This window comes from Cygnus olor, chromosome 3 (genome assembly GCF_009769625.2).
Source record: "Cygnus olor isolate bCygOlo1 chromosome 3, bCygOlo1.pri.v2, whole genome shotgun sequence".
NCBI classification, from domain to species: domain Eukaryota; kingdom Metazoa; phylum Chordata; class Aves; order Anseriformes; family Anatidae; genus Cygnus; species Cygnus olor.
Genome location: NC_049171.1, coordinates 65,169,727 through 65,197,708, shown reverse-complemented (window position 1 = coordinate 65,197,708; position 27,982 = coordinate 65,169,727). Strand labels below are relative to the sequence as shown.

Below are 27,982 nucleotides of genomic sequence, written 5' to 3'. Positions count from 1 at the left end.
ATGCCTCAAACATGTATGGAAATCTGGCAAGCCGAAGTCTTGTGCACAAATGATCTATTCTCAGGCATGTTGTTCAACTTGCATAACTGGAACTTAAACGCCCTTGAATTTGTACCCTCAGGCCTGTGAAGGAGAAGTCTCCAAGTCCTTGATTTTTAGGAAGTATCTAGCCTTTCAGAAGGCTCCTCACTTTTTTTGTAGTAAAGACCTAAATTAAGAGGAGAACTCATAACTGAGGAACACTAACCTGGAGTATATGAATATGGAAGACCAGTGATTTTTTTTATTTTTTTAACACACCAGCATCTCTCTTTAATGTCTGCCTTCCTCCTCCCCCTCTCTCACATCCCAATGGATTTCTAGCGTAGTGTTTTGCAGGATGTATTTGGTGGGGATGATGATAACTGAAGAAGAATCAAAAAATACAAAGTTCAACTAGCTCTTCAGTATTATTATTACATTGTTGATCGTGTATGAGTGCTGAGAAGGCTGCTTCTGCTTTATAAAGAGAAAACATTTAACTTTTTTCTTCCCCTACTTTAGCAGCTGCTGATGACGATGATTGGGATGATGACTGGGATGACCCAAAATCATCTTCACCATCTTATCTTGGTTACAAGGAGACTGAGTCGTCAGAGGCTGGGGGTTCTCAGCGTGGAAACTCTCGTGCAGCTGCTATGAAGTTACCACTTAACAAGTAATGGAAAATGCAGGATGAATGTGTATTTAGTGAAGAGAATTGGAATTTGTAGAGTTGTATAAATGTATTCCTATTAAACCTTCTTGAAATATGCAATGTATGTATTAGTTTTGGGGTAAAAATGGAGGTGGATTCAGCACTGACTCTTTGTGATCAGAGAATGCACGTTCATGAAAGCCTGAAATTACATGACAACCTATTTTTGGAAATGTTACACAGGCAAATGATGCTTTTACAAGTGCTGAATTTCTGGACCCACTGTTCTTTAAATTTTTAATGATCTTTATCACTATATGTGCTTAGTGAAAATGAAAGGTGATGGATGGCGTGTTCGTACAGCAAGACTAATCAGGCATGCTGCTCCAGAATTATTGAGCAATTAGTGTTGCTAGGAGTGGGAAGTTGTTCTGCTGTCTTGTGAGTATCAGCCCAGGTTGATTCTTAAGCCATAGGAAGATTGATTTTATTTTTAGATTGGCAAATGTAGATAAAATCTTACAGTAGCATAAAGCTTGGTCTGGGTTATGCATTATTTTATATTACAACTTAATGTATGTTTATTCTAAAATTACTGTTACTCTGAGAAGTTACTGTGTGGTAATCTTTAAATGAATGAAAGCAGAACAGAAAACGATTTTACAACGATGGTCTCCCCAGGTACATAACTAAAATTAATGACTGGTCATGCAGAGATGGTTGATTTTGTTGATCAGTGGATGTTTTGTGCAGTTTTGCAAGAGTACCTCTCCATCATTGTGACATCTACTTGTTGCAAACTCATTTAGTATGACCAGCATAAACACACTTTAAGAGCTTTATTTGTCTGTAAAGTAAGTCATACTTCCAGTGTTTCTGCAAGCAAACAGTAGGTAGGCAGTGCTTCAAGGGCTAAGTATCTTCTTAATTAAAAAAGAACCACTGTTTGCTTTTTGTAAAGCTTTTTACACAGACTTTAAGAATGCTGGTGGTTTTTGTGGTTTTATTTCTAATTATTTAACTCGTGTTTAGAAGTACTTGTTAAATCTAAAATGTGTTGTTCTTTCGGATGATTGAATTTCTCATTGTCTGAAACAGCAAGAAGGTGTGCGTGTGCACATGGGCACATGTGCTTGTGTGTACTCCTGCAGACTGGGCTGCAGTGAACGAAGTGGCAAATGCTGCTTCATGTTCTACTATTACATTTGCTCTGATGGGCTGCAGAGCACAAGTAGCTACATCTGCCCTTCAGGAAGTGGGCTGCATTCTGTAGATAAAAGCTGGCAGTTAGTAGCTCAAACTGTTCTACTTTTTCAGGGCAAATAGCTGATAATCTGTTATAGTTCTTCTCTGTTCTTGAGAAATGCTAAGCTTTATTCTTAGTGGTTGGGAATTCTGTACATATCAAAAGGGAATGCGGAGTAAACTTACCACTTTGTTTTCGTTAGATTTCCTGGATTTGCAAAACCTGGAATGGAACAGTATCTGTTGGCAAAGCAGCTAGCAAAACCAAAAGAGAAGATTCCCATAATTGTAAGTTGTATGTGTGGGGCTCTTGTTTGGTGGGTTAATTGGTTTTTTTTATTATTTTTTATTTTGGGGGGAGTGTGGGGGGAGGTTGAAGAGGGATGTGAAGGGAAGTGGTGGTGGTTGCTTTTTGTTTTTTTTTCCTTCCTTTTTTTCTTTCTCCCCACCCTTCCATTCTTCCCCATGTTAACTGTTAGGCTTAGGCTAGTCATATGTATCTGGATTAGATGAGATGGGTGCTTAACCCATAACTAGAAATACAACCATCATCATGAAACTGTACACTATTTAAGCATTTTAGTGTCACATAGACAACACTTCAGAGTACCACTGAGGGGTTTCATTAGGGTCAAGTCCTAACTCCTTTCTTCTAAGTGTGCTGATATTTTTTAAAATTCTTCTTAGTTTTTCTTAACCTGCGTTAATTGTGGTTGTGAAAATAAGCCTTTTTGAGGTGAAGGGTGCAGAACAAATGTATTACACCATCTATCAGCTTTTTAGATAGTTGTCAAATACAGTAGAACTGCATTCAAAAAGGTTTGCAATATTCAGTCATGATGGCCAGGTCATCTTCTGATCTAATAAACAGACTGTTCTAGATATATGCTATGACAGTGAAATGTGGTTGAAGTAGCAATTCCTACAATTCACTGCTCCTTTACTATTTGGGAAAAATGGCAAAATACAGAGAACATGAACACAACTGTGGTGAATTATCTTCGGCTGCAAGAAACGTCTGTTTCCTGACTCTCAGGTTCTCACTGAAATCAATGGAAATTTTTAAATGAAGAGAGTTAGGAACTCTGTTTTCAAAATACTCATAATTCATACTGAAAGTATTGTTTTCCTTGTTTGCAGCTGGTACAACATGATATGTTGAATTAAACACAATAATATTTGCAATTTCTTGCAGATCGGTGATTATGGCCCAATGTGGGTTTATCCTACCTCTACATTTGACTGTGTCGTGGCAGATCCCAAAAAAGGTTCTAAAATGTATGGTCTCAAGAGCTACATTGAGTATCAGCTGACCTGCACTGTAAGTGTATCTAAAACAGGATCATCTCTCTCACAAATATGGGTCATTTCTACATATAATACAGTTCATGTGAGTTGGTAGCAGGGTTGTAAGTGATAGTTTTTACAAGTTTCCCACCAGGGAGTTGTTTTATTTTCTAGCATTTCAAGTTCTTCTGTAGCTATAGATTCAAGGCTGTAAATCAAATTTTATTTATATTCCACATATTTACTGTTCCGGTCACACTTGTTTCATGCCACTCTCTATTGATGCCTGTCAAAATTCAGAGTTGTCTTTCTTTTACAGAACACTAATCGGTCTGTCAACCACAGATACAAGCACTTTGACTGGTTGTATGAGCGTCTCCTGGTTAAATTTGGATTAGCCATTCCAATTCCATCTCTTCCTGATAAGCAAGTAACAGGTAAATGTTTCCCAGCCGTGGATTCACGGGAAGAGAAATCAGGAGATAACTTTTGTTCAAGGTTCAATTATTTCTTACTGTTTGTTTTTTTTCCTTGTTTAAAGAAGATATTAGAAAAAAAACCTTTTGCTAACAAAACACCACTACTAAAACTCAGGTTTATTATTTCAATAATTTAATTTTAAATTATTTAAAACTAGGCCTTTGATTTAAAAACAAACAGTGGGTCTAAAAAAATCTTTATTATTACAGAAGAGAATATTTATTGGAGAGAAGGGATAACTACTAATGTTCTGTATTTGCAGTTTTTTCTGGAGGAATGATATTGAGATTTTTGGTGCTGCTTTTCTTTTTCATTTGATTGCAAAGGTGCTGTGTTGTAGGACCTTTAAAGCAAAGCTCCCTGAGGAAAGGGAGCATCCTCCTACAAATTGTTCTTTGCTTATAAATAAAATGTTGCAGCTGTTCCTCCTTTTGATTGATTTTTTTTTTACGGTTGTTTTAGAAAGCATCTTTCATTTGTATAATACTGTGCTCCAGTTTCTGCTCGAGCTGGATGGGCATCATTCTCTGAAGCCTATGGAATCCTGTTGTTCTTAGTTCAAGGAAAGTGGGATTGGACACCTTAAATGCTCATGAATTCAGTCATTGCAATTGAATATGCTAATGCCTGTGCATTTTCAATGGTCTCTAGCTCATCTTTCTACAAGGGGGAGTGGGTGTTTGTGAAGAAACAAATGGGCACCTGTATAGGAGGAAAATGCATTACTTCGGCATGTTTCCACTGGTGTGTTTAGTAGTAGGATTTTTATAAAGCCTTTAGGACAACCAGCTAAAACCAAACATAAGACAGAGGGCATGTAGCCAACCATGTAGCTGTGAGCATAAAAAATGCAGTATCTCTGTCGTGTTTGAAGAAAGATAAGCATTGATGCAAATGCTGGGATAAATGCCGAGGAAACTGAAAAGTGAGGAAGTGACCCTTTCCTCCCCTTTGTTAGCCTCGTGTTTAGAATTCACCAATATTGTTAGACCAACTTGCGCATGTGGACTAAAAGGAAACCAGAAGACCTGATGGGGTCTGTAGATTTCATTGTAATTATCTTAAGACTCAGGAGTTTGGCATCTTGACTAAACTTTGTCTGTGGCTTTTTGTCTTTTGGAGTCTGTGGGAGAGGATAACTTGTCTCATTTCTTTTTGAAATGTTACAGGAAACACTGAAAAATAGTGTTTTCTTTCACACTGTTGAGGAGGGTTCTTTCCGAAGACTGTCTAGAAATGTCTCTTTCTGTCCACTAGTCTTAGCACTGTGAGACTCTGACTGTCATTGCTCAGAATCATGATTTTGCTGGCAATTATATGCCTAATGACTAGCACAAAACTTCCAAATATTACTTAAAGGAATGCTGCTATTTTAGTATAGTTGAAGGGTGGAACAAGGTATGAGTGTGGGTTATATAGTCTCTCTTACATAGTACTTGATTTTTTTTTTCTAGTTAATTTGCAGGAAATGTACCTATACTTCATTTTTCACTAATGGTGTTCTTTACTTGCTAGTCATGCCAATTTCCATATTTGCAATTGGAAAAAAAAAACACTCTCATAGATCTGCTGCCACAGTAACTATACAGTAGAATTACATTGAAAGTACATGCATTCAAGTTTTGTCATCTGTGCTGCTATGGAAATTAGAAGAGTTGGTGTGCTGGAAGAATCTCTCATTCCTTTCAAATACGTCTTATTCACTCTACGCTCTAGAAGTCTGATACAGTGCTTTTTTTTAATTAAAAATGATTCTCTTAAGACGTTCTCTCTTAACCAATTTGTGTTAAACTAAAAGGTTCTTGTAAATACACAGTGCTGAAGCACTACTGGCTTAAAAAATATTTTTGATTAACTAGTGATAAAATCTAACTGACAAAACAGTTAGTTACCAAGTATTACATATATGTACTCTAACCAGTTTATACATATGGTTTATTGAGATTTTTTAAATTACTTTCAAACATTCATGGTAAATGAACAGATAATAGATAGAATTATGTTTGTGGGAGGTATCATCTTCTAAAATCCGTTGTTTAGAATTGGACTGCTTACATACAAAAGCTCTGTTAGCTAGGATGCGATGTCTTGAGAGGTGGGTAGTTCCTTTTTCTCTAACTGTTATGAAACTGACATTGACCAAGAATTTTTAAGACTGACAGAAAAATGCCTTCATTCTGAGTTTGTGCCTAGCTTCTGTCTTGAGTCATTTGACTATCTAATTTTTCCATCCACAAGTTTATTAATCTTTTTTTCCTAAAAGCTATTTGAACCGTGGGTGAGGATTATGTTCCTTTAGTGTTTCCTGACTATCTTTAAAAGGAGCAGTTCCCAGACTGTAATCAATATACTGTACTCTAAGGTTCTTCTGATTTGTCAGCATAATGTAAGTCAAGAACTTACTTCATGTAAGTTCTGCATCCGTTCAATAACTCACTAGATGAATTACAGGATCTGTGTGTATAGATAGATATATATGCACTAAATGTGTGTGTATGTACATGAATATAAAAAAAAAAAAATAGCAACCCAAGCTTGTCTAAGTGGAAATGTAACAATTATTGTTCAATGTATAACAGGGCGCTTCGAAGAAGAATTTATCAAAATGCGCATGGAGAGACTGCAAGCTTGGATGACAAGGATGTGTCGCCATCCTGTTGTCTCAGAAAGTGAAGTTTTCCAGCAATTTCTCAATTTCCGAGATGAAAAGGTAGGAAAGACTGGGATTGAGGATCTGTTTCCCCCCCACTACCATTCCCTCTTTGAAATAAGAATTTGGCTTCGTAGCTGCCTCGTTTGTCTGCCCCCCTGTGGGCAGTAGTGAAGATCTGTAAACTGCTGCTGGGCTTGGTGTATTTAGCTGACTGATGAAAATCAGGCATAAAGTTACTTGTCTGAAATGCTCTATGCCATTCTAACAGATGTGCTCTTGAAAGTAGCTTTGCTGCCAGTCTTTAAGAACAGTTCGTGTCCTCCAGCAGAAAGGAAACATATATGAGAGATCTTTTGGCTGTTTTCCCTGATGCATCTCTGTCAGACTTACTAATTACTGCAGTCCTCTGACTGGTACTGCTTTGCTAGCAGAAGCTACTTCACAGCAGAACTGGGATGTCTGATCCTGTATTATACTTAAAAACAAACAAAAAAAATCCCAAACACAGTTTTAAATGGAATCAGTGGTAATAGGATGATGCTGCATCCCTGCCTCCTCCCTTCATTTCTTTGTGGGTTTGGTTTTTTTGAGGGATTTAGTATTTTCACCTTCAGTAAATAATAGCTTCTTTGCGATTGAGATGCAGCTCCATTAATAATTTAGCTATCTAATGATGAGGAAATAAACAAGAAAATTCTGTTCTTTTCTCCACAAAATAATTATACTAAATACACAGACATTCTACTCAAAAAGTAAATGATCCTTAGAGGTTTTTAAGACCAGACTGGATAAAGCCCTCAGGTCACACCTGATCCTTTTTGAGTAGGAGGTTGAACTGCAGACCTCCTGAAGTCAATTCCAAACTTGATTATTCTGTTAAGTAAAGGTTTAATAACATAATAATTGCAGTCCTAATGAAGTGCTACTTGGATGGCCAGTGGAGAGTTGTATAATTGTGCTAGTTAATCAGTGGTTCTTAGCGTCTAACTTACGGAGTGATGTAAACAGAACAGATGTGATACATCTGGAATATTTTATCTTTTTGACTGTTCCCATTAAGAACTTAGTATGACAATTGCATAATAGTCTCGTGATCATCTTGAGAAGGTTCTGATATCAGCACCATCACATGCACACACAGCTGAAAATAATTGTCCTTAAACTGTATTTCAGTAATATACAAAAAGGGTCTGTTTACCCCCAGAATCTAGAAAACAAAATGCACAAGGAGGGGGGAGGGTAACTCTAAGAAACGTTGCCCCTACTGAAACTTTCATTTAAAATGTTTTCATGTATGGGTGGTCTGTTCTCCAAGAGATTTCATTCACTGCTTCAGCACATGTCCTTAAAGTTTGATGAGCAGCGATGGTCAATTTTTAATTTTTTCTTTCCTCAAGGAGTGGAAAACTGGAAAGCGGAAGGCAGAAAAAGATGAAACTGTAGGAGTCATGATCTTTTCTACAATGGAACCAGACGCTCCTGACCTGGACATGGTAGAAATGTAAGGTGTTGTTTTTTTTTTTTTTTTTAAGCTGTTTGATTGTGTCTGTTGTTTGTTTGGTTTTAGTTTTGTTTTTTTTTATGGATATTATGTGCTTGTATAGGCAACATATACTGATTTAATATAAAACTAAAATAGTAAGTATGCACACATATATTCTTGTATTTGAAAAGGTGTTTATGAAGGCAGAGCTGAAAAATTTCTTGCATATGAGGTTTTCCTATAAACCCTTCCAAAACGTGGAATTCTGTGTGATGTCTCTTCGACTTTAGTGGCTGAATACTGATCTTAAAAATATTTATGCAAAACTAGTTGATGAGGGATTACTGACAGATCCCATGGAATTATATTTTGTACTGCTGAGGGGCTGTATTTTGTTCTTTAATCCTTCAACTGTGAACAGTTCTGAAGTGTGCTAGACCTGTCAGGTAGCTTAGGATAACAGTAAACCATTAAGGAATACAGTATTTCTGTGCTTAAAAAACAAGCAACAACAACAAAAAACTACTTGCATAGAATATACACACAGTATCGTTCTAATGGCTAGAATGCAAGGAAAGAAATTACAAACGAAAAATGATTTAAATGATCAAGACTCATTTTAAATGAGTTACTACATTTTTTGCACATTGTCCTGGAAGTGTAAATGGATATATATTTCATACACGTGTATGTATAGCAAACGTGCACTGTTTGTGTAGTTCTCTCAGTGGTAGACCTTGGGTTTCATACTCTACGGAAGACTGGGTTTATTCTGCAGCCTCTATTTCACTCCTTCAGTCTTAACCATTTTTCTTAGTAGGTATGTAGTATGCGTGACACGCTTTCCTTGCTGTTGTGGAACACAAAAACTTGGATAATGTTTTGGGTCTGAAATGATGGATAAAACTACTGGGACAGAATTAGAAGTGTTTATAGTAGCAAAACAATAGCGTGCCTTCACATGGAAACAGCCCAGCATGGACTTCATCCAAGCGGTGCAGTGCCTTTTAAGGTACATGTAATAGCTGTGCTGTGGCAGTTGTGTACTAATAAAAAGGATGGATGTTTGTAGGTCACTTCCACTTTGAAAGCAATGATTTCAAACTTTTCTGCTTTTCTCAAGTGATGTGCTTTAATTATCCCAGTGGTATAAAAGCTGAGGAGGTGAACCAGAGGGAGGAGTTTGTGCAGAAGAGTGCACATATTGTATACCTATAGGCATACAAGTTAAATCCTTGTAAAACTTCATTTAGTGTGCCAGCTTTTTCTGTTGTTTATACATGGGGCTTGGGTGCCTGACACTGAATTGCACCTTAGGTATCTGAACATAAATGGCTTGAATTCCTCTTGATATACCCGAGAGAGAGAACACTGATCTGAACATTGGCAAGAAGCCCATCACTTCTGTGAGGCTGCCAGTAGGACAGACTTCATGTAGTGGCATCACTTTACTGCTTCTAGGCCTGACCCCATCAGCCCTGTTACTGTTTCCCTGGGAGACCCCCACTGCAAACTGGGTGACTCCACCAGAGCCTCTGCCCGCTGGCACGTGAGCTGCGCTGGGGAACGTGACCAGCCTCTGTGCTGATAAACAGTCCCCAGACGGCGAGGGCAGGCGGGCCGCCTACAGGGAATGCTTGCCAGAGGGTTCTGGCTCCCGGGCTGGGGCAGGCAGCCTGGGGCGGTGCTGGGGGCCTGCCTGCCTGCTTTCAGGGTGGCTGTGGCACCACGGACACGCACACCACGTTCCAGAGCCTGGGAACCTCTCAGGGTGCTATTGGAAAACGCACGTAGGAACACACATTAGTACGGGTATAGCAATGTTGTCATTTGGCTAGTCTGCTCTGTCACTGATCCTATGCTGTTAACTGTAACAAAGAGGTGGTTGTACACCTTAATCCGTGCTTTTTTAATTAGGAAGGAATAGTTAAAGGAGAACCTCCAAGTTTAAAGGGTAAGGAGGTCCTGATTCATATAACGAAAGAAACTTGAAAAGTGTACTTAAATGTATCTTAGCTTAAAAGATAACTTCGTGGTTTCTTTTACTTCAAAGAAAAGAATATTGTGACTGTAACATGCCAATGTTTCCCAAAGTCAGCCCAAAAATAGGACCGCTTCTGTAATCACTTAAAGTGATGGCATCTTCTGGAAAAACAAGAATGAAAATAATACAGTGAGAACAGCTTGCTGAATCTTTGAAACTAGTCAGCTTTATAGCATTGTTGGTATAACATTAAGTATTTTGGAGTAAGCTCTTTCCATCTTGATTTTTTTTTTTTGAGTTCAGGCTCCCTCATTTAATAATTTTTCTAAGCCTGTGGTGTTAAGCATGAAAAGAGAAAAGCTCATGCATGAGCTTCAGCATACAGTTTCGTAATAATCTCAAACTCTTTGGCCATTCTTTTTCCGTCACCTTAGCTTTGTATTTTCTGTACAGGGGTTTTTGTTGCTGTTGTGCCAGGCTGGGGAAAGGAAGATGCAGTGATCTGTCTACTTAGTTTCCCAGAAGATCACTTAAAGCATCTCACTAGTTCTAATCAAAGTAGATACAGTAGTGATAGTAGAGAAGACTGCATGTAAATCTTCATGCTGCCTTGAGGGCCTTGCTGGAGGTCAGTCAGATGTCCTTTCTTTCTGTGAAACTGCACAATTTCACTTTTCACCTGTGTCATTCCTTAGTCTATTTGGGTGTGCAGCTGTGGTGTATTTTTGTGTCTTTTCTCAAATGGTTTGTCCTCTTTCCAAAGAGGATAACTTTGCCCTTGAATAAAACATGAAATATTATTTTTATAGTCTCGAAAGTCATAACTTCTGTAACTGGACAAGTCAACTTGTTCAACAGTTCCTAGGTGAGAATTCTTCAGTGTTGAATAGTTCTTGAATGAGAAGATGCTGTTTACTGAAACAATTTTGCTAGTACTTTGGCAGTCCTTTATCATGATACCATTAAAAGAATGGTTTGCTACTGGGGAAACCAGAGTAAGACAAGGGCTTCTTGGAAAGCCCAGGTTGTTCTTGTGCAAGTAACTCTTCAGGCAGAGTCACCAGCTGAGGGCAGGAGGTGCAGGTGGGGCTGTGGAAGATTGGGCCACAGCTCGAGATGCTGGGACCCCAGCTCTGGGGATTTGCTTAGGGTCGCCTTGTTGCAAGAGCAAGAGGCCAAGGAGCTGTCTTGTACAGGCTTTGACTGAGAGCAGAACTTTCAAGATCTGATGCAGTTTGAATAATTAACATTGAAAATTACAAAACGTGTCTAGTTTTATTTTGTAAAGTTCATGGAGTGTTGCTATGTATTCAGTGCTACATTAAGTGGAAAAGTTTTGGTAGCTGTATGAAAACAGAGGGGTAGAAAGACATGCAAATAAAGAACTCTCTTTCGAGCATAACTGTTTTTTTCCTCTCTAACACAACTGAAGATAGCAGTATTGCCAATACAATATGTATGCTTAAGTTTATATTTCCCTAGAAGAACTACTGTAATTTTTATTCCCATCAATGTGGGGTGCTTCTGCTAGTGTTTAGTGCTTTAGGGATGCATTCACTTCAAATCGGATTTTGCTGCTCTGTTATTTGATCCCATTGTGGTGGATGTTTAACTACCAGCGTTATTTGTTTGCTTGTTTTGTTTTGTCTCTAAGGTAAGAGTCAATAATAAGAATGACAGTCCAGATCTACATGTTTAAGAGAGGGGGAGAAAAATAGAATGAAAAATGCCTGGGACTGAAGATGGAGATTCTGTCCTCAGTGAAATGACAGTGATTTCATGGAATTTTTCTTTGATTTTTAAAGCATAGTTGACACTCCTAAATATTTCAGTATTGTGTTTAGAGAGTAATGCATCTGTTTAAACTGCTTTTTGTTTTTGCTTTTTTCCAAATACTATAGAGAACAGAAATGTGATGCAGTGGGTAGATTCACCAAAGCAATGGATGATGGAGTTAAAGAGCTGCTGACAGTGGGACAAGAGCACTGGAAGAGATGTACAGGGCGTAAGTATTCCTTCTGAACTCAGTGGTGTTTTCAGTCTTGTTTTTCTGATGTGGGTTTTTATATATATATATATATATATATATATATATAACTTGAAGCACAGCTTAAAACTAAAGGAAATTCTAGATTATTATGAGAATCGTATGCCTTTCTTGCTGCTTTCAGTGCCTGAAAGTATAAGTTGTGTACATTTTTGTTTTGGTTTGGTTTTTTGCCCATAACAGAAATATCTGGTCCCCGCCCATAGTTTTAAAAATACTATAAGCTAAATAATTCTCATCATCCATCTAAAATCCTTGGTGTACCTGTTCAACTATGCCATTCATCTACATTTTAGTGACATGAGCAAAGTAGATCCATCTCTTTGATCAAGTCGTAAATGGTTGCACTTTATTAACCCCTTTTTCTTGCATGCCAGGAGGAGTAATTTAAAGGTGGAAAGAGTTTAAAAAGCAGAAAAAAAGGAAAAACAAAAAAAATCAAGAAGCTTAATTATAACTTATCCTTTAGCCCAATTCTTTTTTTTTTTCCTCTCTCCTATCTCTTCCTTTCTGCAGATATTTAGGGTTGCAGAACTTCACACCAAGTCCCTATGACTCTGCCTGGGCTCTAATTTCCTAGTCCACAGCAGTATTCAGTGTTTGTGGCCACCACAAGGCAGCTATTGAAAGGAAGCAGGTACTACAGCTGAGGATCATAATAAATACTTCATGGCAGGCTGTAGTGTCTGGCTACCAAAGACCTACCACATAAGTCTCCTCAATGTTTCCCCCACACCTTTTTGTTTTGTTGCTTCCCCTTTTTAATTCTCACCAAAAATATATATATATCCCCAGCGTAGCAGTAAGTACATCTCCTGAGTTATCTCTTTGCCACTATCTAATCTTACATTGCAGTTGCGTATCTGGGGCTGACCAGAAGGAACGGGAAGTGTAGGAGCTGTTTCTTCTAGCAGTGATTACATTAGCACCTGAAGGATATGGTTTTAAATTATTTACATTCTCCACTTGATTAAGAGGGTTTTCTCCTACACATCACTGACCTTCCTGGTTCTAAGATAAAAATAGGCTAAGCCTTAAGTCTCTCATCTCACAGGACGCACAACTCTAACATCGTACAACTCTCACTTCGTGAGGGAATCACTGAGGGGAAAGCAAAGGGCAGGGGAAGGAAGAGCGTCTCTCAGAAAAGACTAGAAAAATAGTGTTGCTTTGCAGTCACAGTAGAAATGACCAAAACACCATAGTTAAGGGATGGCTGTGACTTGTGCTTACAGTGGGAATTCAGTATTTTGTTCGCTGCTAAAACGTATGCTTAAACGTATGACAGTACTGCTTTAGGTATGGAATGATTTTCCTAATAGTCACAGCTAATAATTAGCTTGCCTAAATACAGTAAGTCAAAAGCGATTGTGTTGGCAGTTTTAACTTTTCTGATATTCATACTGAATAGAAAAAGGCAGACTGGTAAATCTGGATTTGCAAAACTGAAGAATTTCAGTAGTCTCTTAAAAACTTAATTTCCACGTCAGCTCTAGTCACAACTCCTAGTCAGAATTATTTTTGGCACTTCTTGAGCAATACTTATGTGTGTTCTGTTCTATAATATATGAATTGACTGACAATGGGAACTTCCAAAATGCAAGTGAAGAAAAAACAGGATGTTCTTCACTGACGTTATCACTGGAGATTCAGTAATGAGTTAATGGCTGATAACAGAGCTTTAGTAGTCTGAATGGTACTTGTTCCATAAGGAAATACCAGTTTTCATAAATAATCTAGCTCCTGGGAAAGAATTTGATACAAGATGATCAATAAAATTACACTTTTTGGACTACATTAGGGTCCCCCTGAAAATCTGATTGTGTGAGATGCTGGAGCAACTGAAAAGCGCTATTTACCCAGGCAGCATATCCTGTGAACACAGATGTCTGACAATAAAAAGCAAATCTACTTTTTTTTTTCTACTGACATAGGTAGTTTATTTAAAAAAAAAAAAAAAAAAAACAAGCTGCTTTAACTCTTCAGATTGCTGTTTAGGCCTCTTGGGTGGTGGTGGTCAAAATGTTAATAATGAACACGTGCTCATAAATCAGTTTATTGACTTCATTGTGAGGAAGCAATTTATGCATGCATTTTTAAAATTCACTTTATAAATCAATTTTATCATTCAGATAGTTGCATCAACTTTTATTCCATGATAACCTTGGTTTCTATCAAATCCATAATTTGAGGAGAGTTTAGGTATTATAGGTCTGTAAGATAATCCCTTCTTTAAAATAGTTAGATTTCTGCTTCATGTCACTGTTGCCCTTTTTTTTATAGGGGGCGGGGGGAGAAGAAATTCTCACTGCCTAAGCTGGAAGGCTGAGCTAGGAGTGCAGTGAGATTTTTATAGCATTCACACACTGTTCTTCAATTATTTGTGGCTTTTGAGAATCTGGATTCCAATAGCTTTATCCAGTTTTTGAACTTGTGTAGCAAGGAAGGGGGGTGAGAATGCAACTGTAAACACTTCACTAGCACGAATGTACTGATTGTTTTTGACATCAGCTTCTGTCAAGGTTTGGAAATGCTACAGGCTTAAACTTGTCGGTTTTGCTTCTGTTTCCCTCTTTTCCCACCCCTTTATCCCTTTCAGCACTACCCAAGGAATACCAGAAGATTGGAAAAGCACTGCAGAGCCTGGCAGTGGTCTTCAGCACTAGCGGATACCAAGGTAATTCTTCTAGCTTCATTTGTACTTTACTTAGCAAAATACATTTAAATTGTGTCATGCTACATTTTTTGGCAAAGGTCTCAATGCTTTCCTCTTTGAATGTAGATGTCAGTCATGTTTCTGGAAAAATACTAAAAACCATGTGTATTACAGGGTTTCTTATATTCTAGTCTGTGGTCTCGTTTCGTTTTCTCTCGTTCTGTAATCATGTGGTGGGTTATTAGTGGTGGAGTTTAGTTAGATCTTACTAACATGTAATCTGTTTGCTGACCCGACTGACAAAACATGCTGTAGCATTTTTGCGACCTATATTTCTGTCATATCAAAAGAAAGAGGAGAAAATGCAGCCTTGAAAATAGCTGCCACAGAACTACTTTGTGAAACAGCAACTCCACACAAGGATGGAAAACTTTTGTATGCCATTATCTGAGGTGGAGGGTTGGCTACTGTAGCCTTTTCTTGTCTTTCAACCTTCTTTCTTTCTTTCTTTGAGAGCCCTGAAACAGAGCTTGTCACATTAGGTATGAAAGCTGTGGGAGAGAAATGGAGGGAATCAGTTGCAGTTTCTTTTTGCAAACTTCTCAAAGTTCTTCTAAAATTTAATCTTTAAGACAAACTTAAAATCCTGCTCTGGTATCCTAAATTCTGCTGATGTTTTCTAGTTATCTGGAAAACATTCTTCATATCCTAAAGGGAGCTAATTGGGTCTGTTTTCTCTGGGATTCTTAGGTCAAATACATTTTTTTTCCTATATTTAATAGCAAAATTAATCTGTTCTAAAACATAGCATAGAGGCTTACTCTAATCTTCATATCTTAGGACTTTTAAACAGTACCTATTTTGACTACCTGTCTGTCCCTTGGTCTGTACTCATAAAACTTTTTGCCCAGTAATCTATGTATTAAAATGCAACTAGTTTTGAAACTGAGGAGCTCTGCTGCTGGAAATGCTGGAAATAGACGTTGTACTCCTTGTAGTTTGTTCTCATCTTTGTCCTGTACTTGCTGAAAATGTTACTTTTGGATGTAAGAACCAAGTAGTGGATTTGCATGCTTATGTGTACTCAGTGTAGGTTAGAAAACTGTAAATCCTATCCAGATAAATTCTGAAGCAACAATTCTTGAGAAAGGACTGAAAATTTCTTGAACTATAATGCATGTTCTTTTACCAGGTTAAAGGGAAAACACGATTTAAACTTAGGATGCAAATTTGCAGATCAACTTTACAAAGGAAAGTTTCAATTTGAACAGCATGAAAAAAAACATGCTGCTTGGGAGCAAAGCAAGGATATTGCTCTTTGCTGTTTGCCCAGCTGTACCTGGTTGTACACTGGTATCTTGCTGAGAAAAATGCTCTCTGCTTACAGCCTCTGTTCCAATTCTGTATATGTTGCTCTTTTTTAATAACTGGTACACCACTGTATTTTTTTCACAACTAAGAATATGTGGGACTTTGCTTTTTAAGTTCAGCTTCCAGGAAGAGAGAACAAGTGCAGTGCACATGTTGCCTTCAGTGTCTTCATCACTGCTGCCCTCACTCTGTCCTGCCTGCTGTCTGTGTACAAGTTCATTTGATGGCTACTTCAGACAGAGATCTGTGCGTTGAACAGACTGTGCAAGAGAGATAAGCTCCTGGATTTAAACTGATGGAATGCAACTTTTCCTGATCTCAATATACAAACGTGGCACTGGACCTATTCCTTCAAACAAAGTACTATTTAGGCTGAATATGGGGTGTGGTTTCTCTGGACTGTTGTTGAAGAGGATTGTTTCTTTCAGCCATACTTAAAGGCACTGAGTTCCATTTCCATTGGTAGCTGAATCTCTTCATCCTCTTCTTTGTAATACTGACTCAGATACCCATCTCCCCTGTGCATATTTACGTTTGAAGATTAAGTTCTCAAAGTTTAAGCATGTAGCTCATTGAAGGTGGCAATGATTGATTTGGTTACGTGAACAATTTCAGCTACCGGTAGCTGATTTCTAACAGTGTATCTGGTATATTGGTTGGTTCATTTGGACAGTTTGTATGGGACGGACACATCTGTTGTCCTTACCTCTTTCACCAGTGCTGCCTGCTTGCTCTGCAAAGCCTGGCGTGGTGAATGTCTACTGCCTTCTCTCATAACTTCAGCCTAAAATGTTTAAGATAGCAGTAGTCAAGAAGTGCTTGTTAAACTGACACAATTAAGCAATTTTTCTTATGCTGCAGAATGAGTCTTATCAATTCGTTCCCACCCACAGTGCATATAAGGAATTCAGCCCCAGTATTTGCAGAGGTAAGGGTACCTTTAAAACTATTAATGACACATTGAAAGCGTCTCCTTTAATTTGACCATGGGCCTATGCACTGTCCAGTCTGTTTTAGGAACAAGTGCTTTGTACGTGTGATCCTGGCCCCAAAAGCATATTGGACAGTTCCAGAACATGACTGGAAGTGTCTTGCAGCCTAGCACTACATTGCCTATTTTATTGCATCATGTGATGCTCTGAGGTTAAATAGCATGGCTTCTCTTCTGTGGTGTCAAATCTAGGCAAGTCTTCTATATTAAGAAAACATGAATGGCTATGGAAGGCCACTCAACCAAAGTGAGATCTAATCCTATATCATTCCTCAAGCATTTTCTTAGGCAGTTGCATGTAAGTTTCGCAATCATACCAGTTAGCAACAAGCACGTCTTGCCTTCCATGCTGCTTCTGTGCTGAATGATGTCAATCTCAGGTGTACTTTTCAGAAAAAAATCTTACTATGGTATTGTTCCAGAGTACATCATTCTTAATCTTTTTTCTACTCCTGGTTTCTCTTAAAACATGCTTTGGTGGAGAGAGAATGGCACAAAAACCTCTTGTGAAAAAAATCTGCTATCCTAATCAAGCCTTACAGATTATTAGTTCCCTCAGTATGCCTGGTGTATTCCTAAAAAGGTGATTACCACTGCCATTTACCAGCCAGTTAAACTGATAAGAGATGCTCCTCAAAAACATCTCCCTAAGACTCCTCATACTTCTACATCTTCCTTCATCTCCCTATTGACAGCATGTCGGCTTGTGAAGCAATGAAAATAAGTTTCTCCTCATGGCTGAGCTAAAATACCTGTAGAATATTATCAGCCATTTTAACTGGTCTTTTTACAAGTGTCTCTTACCGATGCTTTGAAGCCCTCTCTGTTTCTCTTAGGGATACGAGTAATGCACACTGCTCTAGTTTTGCTGTAAATGTCAGTAGTGTGTTGGTTAGGGCTTTCTGCTTTTCTGCTGATGAAAGAGCCCCTGACATCCTGGTATAGCCTTGCAGTGGGAACCAGCTCAGTCTTCATGGTTCAAGTTAAGCAGCCCATTTGCAGCTTCACATCTTGTACAGCTCTCTAGAAGGTGAGAATGTTAGAAACATGACCTTGTCCAAGTAATAAGACTCTTAGCAAAACCCATGCTGACAACACTTAATGGGAGCAATCTGCTGGTGGAATTCAAGTTGCTTTGATGGGTGAGTGTGTGGATTGTATGCAAGAACTTCGAAAAGGTGGTGGGGTATTAAGGGGTGACTGACTGAGCATGACATGACTCTGCGGATACGTATTAGAACTTGAAGGATGCAGCAAGTGACAGGTAAAATCTGACTCTTTAAGATTGCCCTGGCATGACCTGAGAAGTAGACTGTAGAAGACCAGGATGCAGTGTGAGGAGCTGTAGATACTCTTCTACCGCTTGTGTGCCTGTCTACTGTTGGGATCCATTGTCTGGAACAACTTTTACACGTACCGTCAAGGGTACGCTTCTGTAGGAGAGTGAATGCCTCTGCTAGTAGTAGAAACTTAATAAATTCTGTTCCGTCTACAAGCTGACTCTGTGCCTCACTGCCCCCACATGAGAGATATTTGGAGGGTTTAACTAGATTCTTCGCTGCTCCAGTCCCTTGGGTGAATTCTGCACACAAGTGGCGAGTTACTTTTTCTACTCAAATACAAACACTCTTCTTCCCTCTTTGTATTCAGGTAGGAGAAGATATTTTCTTTTTACAGCATTACAACATGAATAGCAATATCTAGACCAGTCTGGTTTCTGAATCAAGCTAATGCTATACCATGTTTTTGTCCCCAAAGTCTAGCAGTTGCCTAAGCAGCATTTAAGCTAAACTCAAGGTTTCACGGTTACTTTTGTGTAATTCCAAAATAATGAAATCATTTCTTTACCTGAATGAAATTGATCTGATTTTTTTTGTAGTTTAACAATGAGAAGATAACTTCCAAATTCTGTAGTTTTTAGGTCTCACAATGAGATTCATGTTGGTTTTTTCTTATCCAGACAGGCTTAAATAGTAGAAAGCCATTTTATAGTGATGTTTGTATTGCTGGACTTACTAGTGCTGAGGATCAGTAGCTTTCTGTCAAAGCTTTTGGCTTCATAAAAACAGTCTAATGGAAAGTAAGAATCGATTGATAGACCTGAAGCAATATTTAGTCATTACCCTGTTTCCTTTAGGACACGCTAAAATGAAATAATCCTATATAATAGATCTCTAATAGATTATTTTCTTTGTCATAGTAAAATAAACTATTTTAATGTTCAAATCAATCATCAAAGAAATCAATGTTTGGTAATTTTCAGTTAAGTCACTGATTAATGTCTATAGAATAAAAACAAAATGTTCTTAAGACTATTAACTGTGCCAAATACCAGGACATGTCTGAAAGAATAACCTTTTCTTGAGCTAATAGTTGGTATCTGCAAATTATACCTTCCCCCTTCTCTACCTCAATTTGCTTTCCGTACTGTTGACCGCAAGCTTTGGACAAGCTAACAAGGATGGAAAAAACTGGTGTTTTGGGAAGGTGAAGTGACATGAAAAAACAAGAATGTAAGGCTTGTTTCCACCTTTGTCCCACATAGCCGTGTCCTGCTAGTAATACAGTGTTATGAGCACTTGTGATGTTGTCTAGCTTAGGATTTGTGGTGACGTTTGTATTTTTAGATTGTGGGGCCTTTGATTTATTTCACGTGACAACAAAAGTTAGAAACCCGTTTTCAAAAGGATTCTTACAGAGTTTGAGAATGTTATCCAATAGTTCTCTAAAGGCTGAAAAATCTTGTTGGCAATGAAAAAAAATGTTATTTGAGCCTCCTTTTCCCTCTCTGGCCTTTTAATAATTGTGATCCAGGACTGCTGAAGAGCTTAAGGTTATTATCACTTCTCCATAGGGCATTGTGGAGAATTTACTGCTTATCAGGTATGAAAATCATTTGTTAAAAACCAGAACAGTAGATCTCTTTGGAGCTTTGGTCTATCTTCTGGTGTCACCCTCCTTGTATTCCCTTCCTTCCAATTCTGGTAGGCTTTCTGGTGTCCCCTGTGGGGAAATACCTGTGTATTTAAACTACATATAGTTATGAAATGTGGAGCTGAATAGCGCTACTATGGCAGAACAGGGTATAAATAGTCCCTTCAGCATCCATTATACAAGATCTTTAGGGTTTTTCTTTAATGGTATAAAATCAGTATTTTTCCAACCTCTTTATTATTCCCAGTTATAAAATGGTGAATGGATTTTATTATTATAAGATAAGCTATTTTAGAAACTTGCCTTGAATCAAGATGTGACCTACTGTAATTTGAAAACTGATGTTTACTTCCAGGGGAATCTGATCTCAATGAAGCAATAACAGAAGCAGGAAAAACCTACGAAGAAATCGCCAGTCTTGTAGCAGATCAGGTATAAGCATTATGAATACACTGAAATAGTGTGTACAAACATGTGTCCTGTGTGGATAACTTCTGACTTGTTTTTCTGTTTTTCTTTCCTATTAAGACATAATAAACGTTAATGCTGCATACTACTTAAGTGAAATTATTGTTAATACTTTTAAATGCACCCTCATCTTCTCTAGTATGTCTGCTCTGGGGAGAAGTAATGGGAGGGTATTTTTCTTGGATCAGAAAACTCACATTCTGGTTTCTAAAACACTAAAATGTTTGCTTTCTCTTTAATTGTTTTCTGATGTCAGTGAACTGTCTTCATTATTGATACAACAGAGTGAGATTTAATCAAGGATAGGGTTTCCATTTCTCTCTGCATTCCCCAAATATCTACAGGATCCAGATCTTGCAACTTTTCATTGTCTTGACTTGTAATTGCCTGCTTCAGTAACAATCTGTCTTAAATAAATCTTGATTTTATGTCAGTATTCAAGTTAGAGATGAGTGTTTACAGTGTGTTAAGCTTAGTCTCTGTACTGGGTCTGGCTGGGATGTTAACTCCTCTTCTAAGGAGGAGGAGTGAGAGAGCAGTTGTGGTGGAGTTCAGCTGCCTAGCACGGTAAAACCACCACAGTCTCCAAAATGTAGAGCCTTTTAATTTTGATGTTGAATAAGTTGTTCTTAAACAGCTTTCCAAGTCAGCAACTAAGATGTACCCATGCACGTACACATCTGCATGTGCAAGGACGTTATTGCTTGAAATTGCCATTGCTAGAACTGGTAACTCCAAAGAAACGTTGAGGTAAAACACCTCCCTTCATAAGCCAGTGTTAAGTAAAACAAAGAACGGAGGCATCTGCTCTCTGGTGCTCAGTGCCTTACTCCAAAAAGCTTAAATCTCAATAAGGACCTGTTTACCTCTGGAAAAATCTGCCATAAGCAATAGAGATTTTTCTTCCTTCTATTCTTTAATTCCCTTTTTTGGCATCATCATTTCTTTTCTGTGCTTGTGTTATTACTGTCACGGATATTTTTACTAACATGCGTACTTTGTATATTAGCCGAAGAAAGACTTGCACTTTCTGATGGAAACAAATCATGAATATAAGGGATTTCTTGGTTGCTTCCCTGACATCATAGGAGCTCATAAGGTATGTGAGCGTGTCTTTCCTGGTAAGGGTTGGGCAGTGGGAAGACCTGCATAGGGAGCAGCAAAAGTGGTGGTATCGATCACTGCATGTGTGCAACAGCCTGGCCCCTGATTCCAGTCACACTGTGAAAGTTTCTGTGAAGCTGGCATGTTCATTTTTAAAATAAAAAATATTTGGGGGGTGAGGAGGAGGGGAAGCTAGAACTTGTCTCAAGATTTGAGAATACCTCTACTGTCTGCTATTGTAGAGCACTAGAAGCTTCAGGTCTTTCTCCAGGATAGCTTCGCATGCCTATATGGTGAATGGCAGTGGTAAAAATTTCTAATATTTAGGAATCTTACGTGGTGATTGATACTAAAGCACGGTGGTATTGTAGGAAAAGTGTGTATACTTGCATTGTTTGCTCATTGATATGTGATAATCATGGACTGCTTAGAAGTGTCTTAATATTTAAAAAAAAAAAAAGATAATTTGTTCCCTGTGCTATGAAAGTCATCAAATAGTAAAACAGTAAAATTGGCTATTGTGTCTAGCTTTGAATATTCTCGTTTCCTACTTTTATCCTAGAGATGTCCTCACGTTCATGTGCTTGCTGTATCATGTTTCAGGAAACTACAAATATTTGAAGTATTAAACAAGTACACACAAATGTTTTTTCTACCACTGGAAATATTAAATGTATAAAACAAGAACATATTTTTGCAAGACCAAAAACATAAAAGCATGTCACATTTATGTGCATTCTTTCTTCATGACTCTAATGGTCCCCAACGCTACTGAAAACCTTTTGAGGAAAGTAGTATAAATAAAATGCAGAAAAAATGTGTTTAAAACTTGAATCTCAAACCTTTTGCTAAGAGATCTGTAAATAGATATTTTTGAATATTGTTTGGCATGAAGAGGAAAGTGCAATATAAATATATTGTGAAGGGGAAGGCATTTCTTTTTACCCTTCTTGCTTGTGACATAAGGATTTTCCTGAATCACGTTACATATTGCAATGAATTGTAGTTTCTTGGAAAGCAGTGTGTGTTTTCTGAATGTTGTATAACATGCTGATAAGGTTTTAGAGGTGTTTGATAGTTTGAAGCTTTTGGTATACGCTGTGTCAGTCAGCTGGATTTTGCAACCTGGTTCTTTTTTCTGTGTATGTATCCTTGTGTATTACCGCCTTTATCGATCTTTATTTCTTGGTGACTGTGTTAATGCCTGTGTTTTAAGTCACTTCTTGGAAGCTGTTAAGACTCTTGAAAGCAATACAGCGAAATAACAAACCTTGGGTGTACATATGGGAAGGCTGAATCAGTCATTGCATGCATATAGTGTGCAACCTCAAAATGTTGGCCAGTGACGTTTTCAATGACTATAGAGACCTTTAAGTTGACTTCTTTTAATCTTCCTGCATTTGGTTTCTACAGGGAGCAATAGAAAGAGTGAAGGAAAGTGATAAACTAGTTGCAACCAGTAAAATAACCCCACAAGACAAACAGAATATGGTGAAACGTGTGAGCACCATGGCTTATGCACTACAAGGTAAAACAAATTTTGGGGTAAATGGCAATGTTGTAGACCTGAAGGGCATCTCTTAAGTAACAAACTTTGACAAAGAATCTTTGTTCTACCAGGAATGATAATAATACCTAGCTCTTATTTATTACCTTTGTTTTCCTAGAATTGCAGTTATTTTACTGTCCTGTCCCCCCTCCTTTAAAAAAAAAAAGTTGCAATTCCAAAACATGTATCTTCTGCAATAGTAAAATGATATTTGAAACAAAAACGCCCTGGGCTACTCGTTATTTCATTTTGAAATGTCAGTGAGTCTCAAAGAAAAAGCACAGGCCCTGATACAGGAAGCACTTCAGCACATGCGTAAGTGTTTTTCTGACTCATGGTTTAATCAGATGTGATCCAGTTGAGATTAATATTCTTGTGGATAAGGTTTCATTTCCTGGATGTTCTTTGAACTTCTCCTCTTTAGGTTAGAGATGTTGTAAGTGCGATGTAATAGTCTGCAACTGAAAAATGGGAAGTGAGGAGTCAGGGTTCAGTCCTGCAGGATACCAGGCCTGTAAGTGTGTCCTGAGTCTTCAGTGGGATTACTCATTGCTGAGAGAGTTCTGTCTTCTTTAGCTGACTTAAAGCTGAGAGTATTTAGTATTTTACAGGATAGAGTCAGAGCAGAACACAAAGCCAATTTAAGAAAAAATAACAAAAATATTCCCCTTTTCCTTCCCCTCCTTTTCTTCCTGGTCACAGCGATGCAAAAGGACTTCATTTAAGTGGTAATCATGAGAAAAGACCTCCAGGATTGTTGCAATCTCAAATATTTTTTCTCCCTCTATTGGTATCTCAGAATATATTTAGTGTTTTATTTCAGCCATAAACTGTGATCTGACAAGAGATGCAGAAAGTAGTGGAAAGTGTTACAAATCCAGTAATGCAGTTTCTCAGTTTCATACTGAAACAGCTGCACTCAAGAATGGGTCAAACACTACTGGCTGTGCCTTTTTTTTTTGAACATTTATAACTCTGCCTTACAACATCTACAGCCTTGGAAATCTGAGGGCTGTAGCCACCAAATGCTGGTTGAAAAACAGTTAACTCCAACAGGACAAAATTGTGCTTGTTTTCTTTATCAAATCTTTGTATACCAAAGTATTATAACAAGAACCTGGCTTTATCCAGGAAGTGCCTGAATTTTAGCATGAGTAATTGACACCCTACCAATTTTATGAACGGTTCCATCAAAACTTGAGTGTTGTAGGCAAATGTTGTAGGCAAAACAGATTGGAAGCATGAGAACAGTAAATATACTGCCAGGGCTGGACACTGAGCTTGTTGCACGCTAACCAATCTGAGCTGAGTGAAACTGTTCCTAATTATGAACACTTCTCTTAAATAATTTGCTTTCTGGGTCCAATTGCAGCTGAGATGAATCACTTCCACAGTAACCGGATTTATGACTACAACAGTGTCATTCGTCTTTATCTGGAGCAGCAGGCACAGTTTTATGAAACGGTAAGATGTAGTATTTCAGTGCCATTTTCCTGGCACATACTGTGCTGCTACTTTTATGAGAAATACTCACTGTACTTAATCATCTTTCTGTATGAACCTCTCCCAGAGAGCAGATATTTGAAAAAGAATTATAAAAGGAGGAGGAAAAAAAAGCCCACATGAAAGAAGAATGAATTGAAAAAATATTTTCTTGTAGATGCTATTCCTATGTACATGGCTATATGATATTAGATATTAGCTTGGTGTTTCTGGGTGTGGGGGGTGGTGTTGTTTTTCTTTTTTTCAATGCCAGTACTAAAGTTACAAAGAATTTGTTTTAGTGTTGTGCACACAGATTTTTCAAAACTGAGTTTGGATAATTTGCTGCAAATAAGACCTGCAGCAATGAATACAGCAATAAAGCATTTGAATGGTTTGGAAGGACAAAGGGAAACTTCTGAGATTTAAAGCCTGATGTATAGATGTGTTGGGTGAGGGATCAGAGTGGCTTAGTGACTTACTAAGTACGTCAACTCTGAGCACTAAACCTGCTACCTTAGTTCTCATTTAACATTGTTCTTATGACTGTTATTTGTATTTTATTAAATGAAGCTTGAAAACAATTTTTCTAATGCGATAATTCCAATGTGACAGTGAATAGTTAAATCTGTATCGATCCTTGTTTGGTGCCCATGTTGCATGTGGAAATAGCAGCATGTCTGCTTCCTGCGTCTCAGTATGCAGGAAAAAAATAAGCTGCAGAGAATTCATACACATTTGTAACGACCATTTGTAGTAGATCCTTAACTGGAAGAAGAGCTGTATTAGACACAGAGCCACGCAAGAAGCTTAGCTTCATTGCTCTGCTCTACCAGGTTATCTCAACAGTGTTAGTGCTGTGACGTGAAGAGAGATGTAGCTTACAAATACAACGAAATTTGGAGGAGGAAAAAGGACTACTACTTCAGTTTTCCTCATACCTGAGTGCACCTGGGATTTTGAACTAGAATATCTGTAGTAAAACAAATAAAATCAGTTATTTTCCTTGTGAGAGCAAGTTGAACTGCTGAAGGACTGCTGGTAGCTTGTAAACTTGTATCAAAGACAGGAACACTTTTAAGTCATTACCAACCACATTTATTGATTACATCTTTTTGCTGAACAGATGATTGCTTTCCAAGACCAAAGCCATGCATTACCACAAACTAAACAACACTTTTGGTGACAGCTCTGACATTTGGTCTTTTCAAGAGAAGGCAGCAACAGGTCAGAGTTGGAGTATAGTGACTGTACAGCACTCCCTGCTCAGATGCCGTGTTGTATCTGGCAGTGTTAAGAGAGCAGCTGAACATAGTGTTGTCAATCTTGTACACATTAAGGGTACTGAGGAAAGACTACAATTTTTGGAAGACAAGGGAACAATCTGTTTTAATCTCAGCCTGAAATCTTGTTTCTGCATAGGGTAAAGTGACTACATATTAAATATGTTCTGTTTCTTTGTTTCAGATTGCACAGAAGCTGAGGCAGGCACTCAGCCGCTTTCCTGTGATGTAGAGAATAACGAGTAGCCAACAATGAAGAACAACCCCGAAGTGCTTTTTTGATTTGGGGGCAATGCCAATAAACTTGTTAGCCTTTGCCAGCCAAAAAAAAAATAGTTGTGGGGAAAAAATGAATTATTTAAAATGTTTACTTTATCAGCCTCAATCCATAAGATAAGATTCTTTTTTATCTTGAATGCTCTACCCTTTGTATCATTATTTAAGTAAAAACAGCAAGAAAATGCTGTCAGTTGTAGGGATCTAACTGGTTTGTTGCCATGGACTTCATGAAGACTTGCATCTCTCAGATGTTCTTCCACAATCCCTTCATCAGTGTCAGAATTACAGTTTTAAGTGGGGAAGTAGACAAGCCTCAGAAAATGACTTTACTGCTCATTATATTCAGTTTTTCTCTCTAGCAATTCAGTAGCCAGGAGGAATTATATTTGTATATGTTTCTGGTACATGTTCATGATAATCTCCTGAACAAACACTTGTTCTGTTTTGCTTCCCACATGCAGCCATGGCACGGGTCATAGTGAGAAGTCCCATTATGACTTCTAGTAAATATCATTCATTCTCCCCTTTCTTCTTTTCCTTATAACTAAACTTTGTTCTTGTGGCACAACACCTCAGAGCTTATATCAAGGCTCCTCCTTTCATGCTATGCACTGTGTAAAAAGACAAAGTACAAACATAGAGCCATTCAAGAAGGTGTGAAAAACAGTTTTCCATGCCTGCATTTTGACATCCACGCAATGTTATGCCATAAGGCACTGGTGTTCTTCAGTGCTGTACCTCTTAGAGAGTTTTAAGTGTTTCAGTAAAGGGGACACTGTCACATATAACACAAACTGATAGAAGTCCCCAGATTCCAACAGAGCTCAGGTTTTCACAAAGCAGGATGGTATGCTATTGGCTTGGGTTTACTTTTGTTACCTCCTAAAACGAACTAAAAGGTGACAAAGGTACTGAATAACATCAGTTATCACACAGACTCTGTGCTTTGATCGTCTCTTATCAAGTGCCCCACTGCCATCTTTCTTACTACTGAAATATCACTTGAGGCCTGGGCTTTTTTGACCAAAAACCCCAGCCCCGGTCCTGTTCGAAATGGGCACCAACTACAGTAATTCATTTAATGTCATAAGCAATCAGCAAAGCCAAAGTGCAATTTTTGCTAAAAATGTGCCTAGAACATAAACATTTTAGCAAAAAACTAACTTTAAAGCAAAGGCATTTTCCCACAAGCCATTCTAAGTGACGGGTACAGTCTGCTGGCTGAATTGTTGCCTTACTCTATTTTGCATTGGTGTTATTTTTGTGTGCTAGAAGGAAAATCTAGGTCTGCCTGAATAACCTGAAACCAAAACAAGCAAGACTTAAGCCTAAGTCCAGATGCTTTTCAGTGTCACGGGTCTTGTTCACGTTTTATAAACCTTGTCTTTTCCCCCTCCCAATTTTAGTTGTTTGCTTCCAAAATTCCATAGCGCAGTGTTGTTTGATACAGCCATTTAAATATGTACAAATTGTAAAGAATGTGTATAAATGTTTTACACCAAATGTAAGATCTGCTTGCATGTAGAAGCAGCTTATATAATAAATTGTTACAATGTGTACAGTAAATCCTGAAATCACTTTTTCAAGCCAGCATTTTTTTTTAGCTTTTGTATATTCACTTTTTGGTAAGGAAATCTCTTTGTAACAGATTCTCAATTTGGGAGGGGGAACGGGGGGTCTTTTTTACCAATCTTTGAATAGCTCCATATGCACTACAGTTGAAGGTTCTTTATCTTGAATAGATTGTTTTGAAATTTAAGTGTAAGCTGTGCATTCCCAGTGCAGGGAAGCTGTGATAGTAGCAGCTGTGTCAGAGATGCAACGTTTTGGCAAAAAAAGAAAAACTGTTTAAGGACTTCTAGTAAAATGAAGTAAATGATAATAAATATTTATGTATACCCACAAGACTATTTTTTTTTCTTTTAAATCACCACATTGCTTTTTAACAGGGTGATGCAGAATGAAGCAAAGCCTCTTTATAAGCTTTTCATCAGCTTATGGGCACTGGCT

At 38.0% G+C, this 27,982-nt stretch overlaps 1 protein-coding gene across 2 annotated transcripts in view; it reads left to right on the top strand.

Moving 5' to 3' along the window:
- SNX9 (sorting nexin 9) overlaps positions 1-27,874 on the top strand; it is a 61,632-nt gene extending 33,758 nt beyond the window's left edge. The window contains exons 6-18 of one of the 2 annotated variants that reach the window (XM_040553204.1): positions 544-697; positions 2,125-2,209; positions 3,117-3,242; positions 3,528-3,645; positions 6,268-6,398; positions 7,739-7,842; positions 11,710-11,813; positions 14,455-14,532; positions 20,163-20,239; positions 21,285-21,374; positions 22,793-22,907; positions 24,301-24,392; positions 25,878-27,874. In XM_040553204.1, coding sequence (XP_040409138.1) covers positions 544-697; positions 2,125-2,209; positions 3,117-3,242; positions 3,528-3,645; positions 6,268-6,398; positions 7,739-7,842; positions 11,710-11,813; positions 14,455-14,532; positions 20,163-20,239; positions 21,285-21,374; positions 22,793-22,907; positions 24,301-24,392; positions 25,878-25,925 — 1,322 coding nt within the window. In that variant the 3' untranslated portion in view covers positions 25,926-27,874. The remainder of the gene's footprint in view (positions 1-543; positions 698-2,124; positions 2,210-3,116; positions 3,243-3,527; positions 3,646-6,267; positions 6,399-7,738; positions 7,843-11,709; positions 11,814-14,454; positions 14,533-20,162; positions 20,240-21,284; positions 21,375-22,792; positions 22,908-24,300; positions 24,393-25,877) is intronic. The other variant, XM_040553203.1, reaches the window with a different exon arrangement.
- Positions 27,875-27,982: the final 108 nt, after the last annotated feature.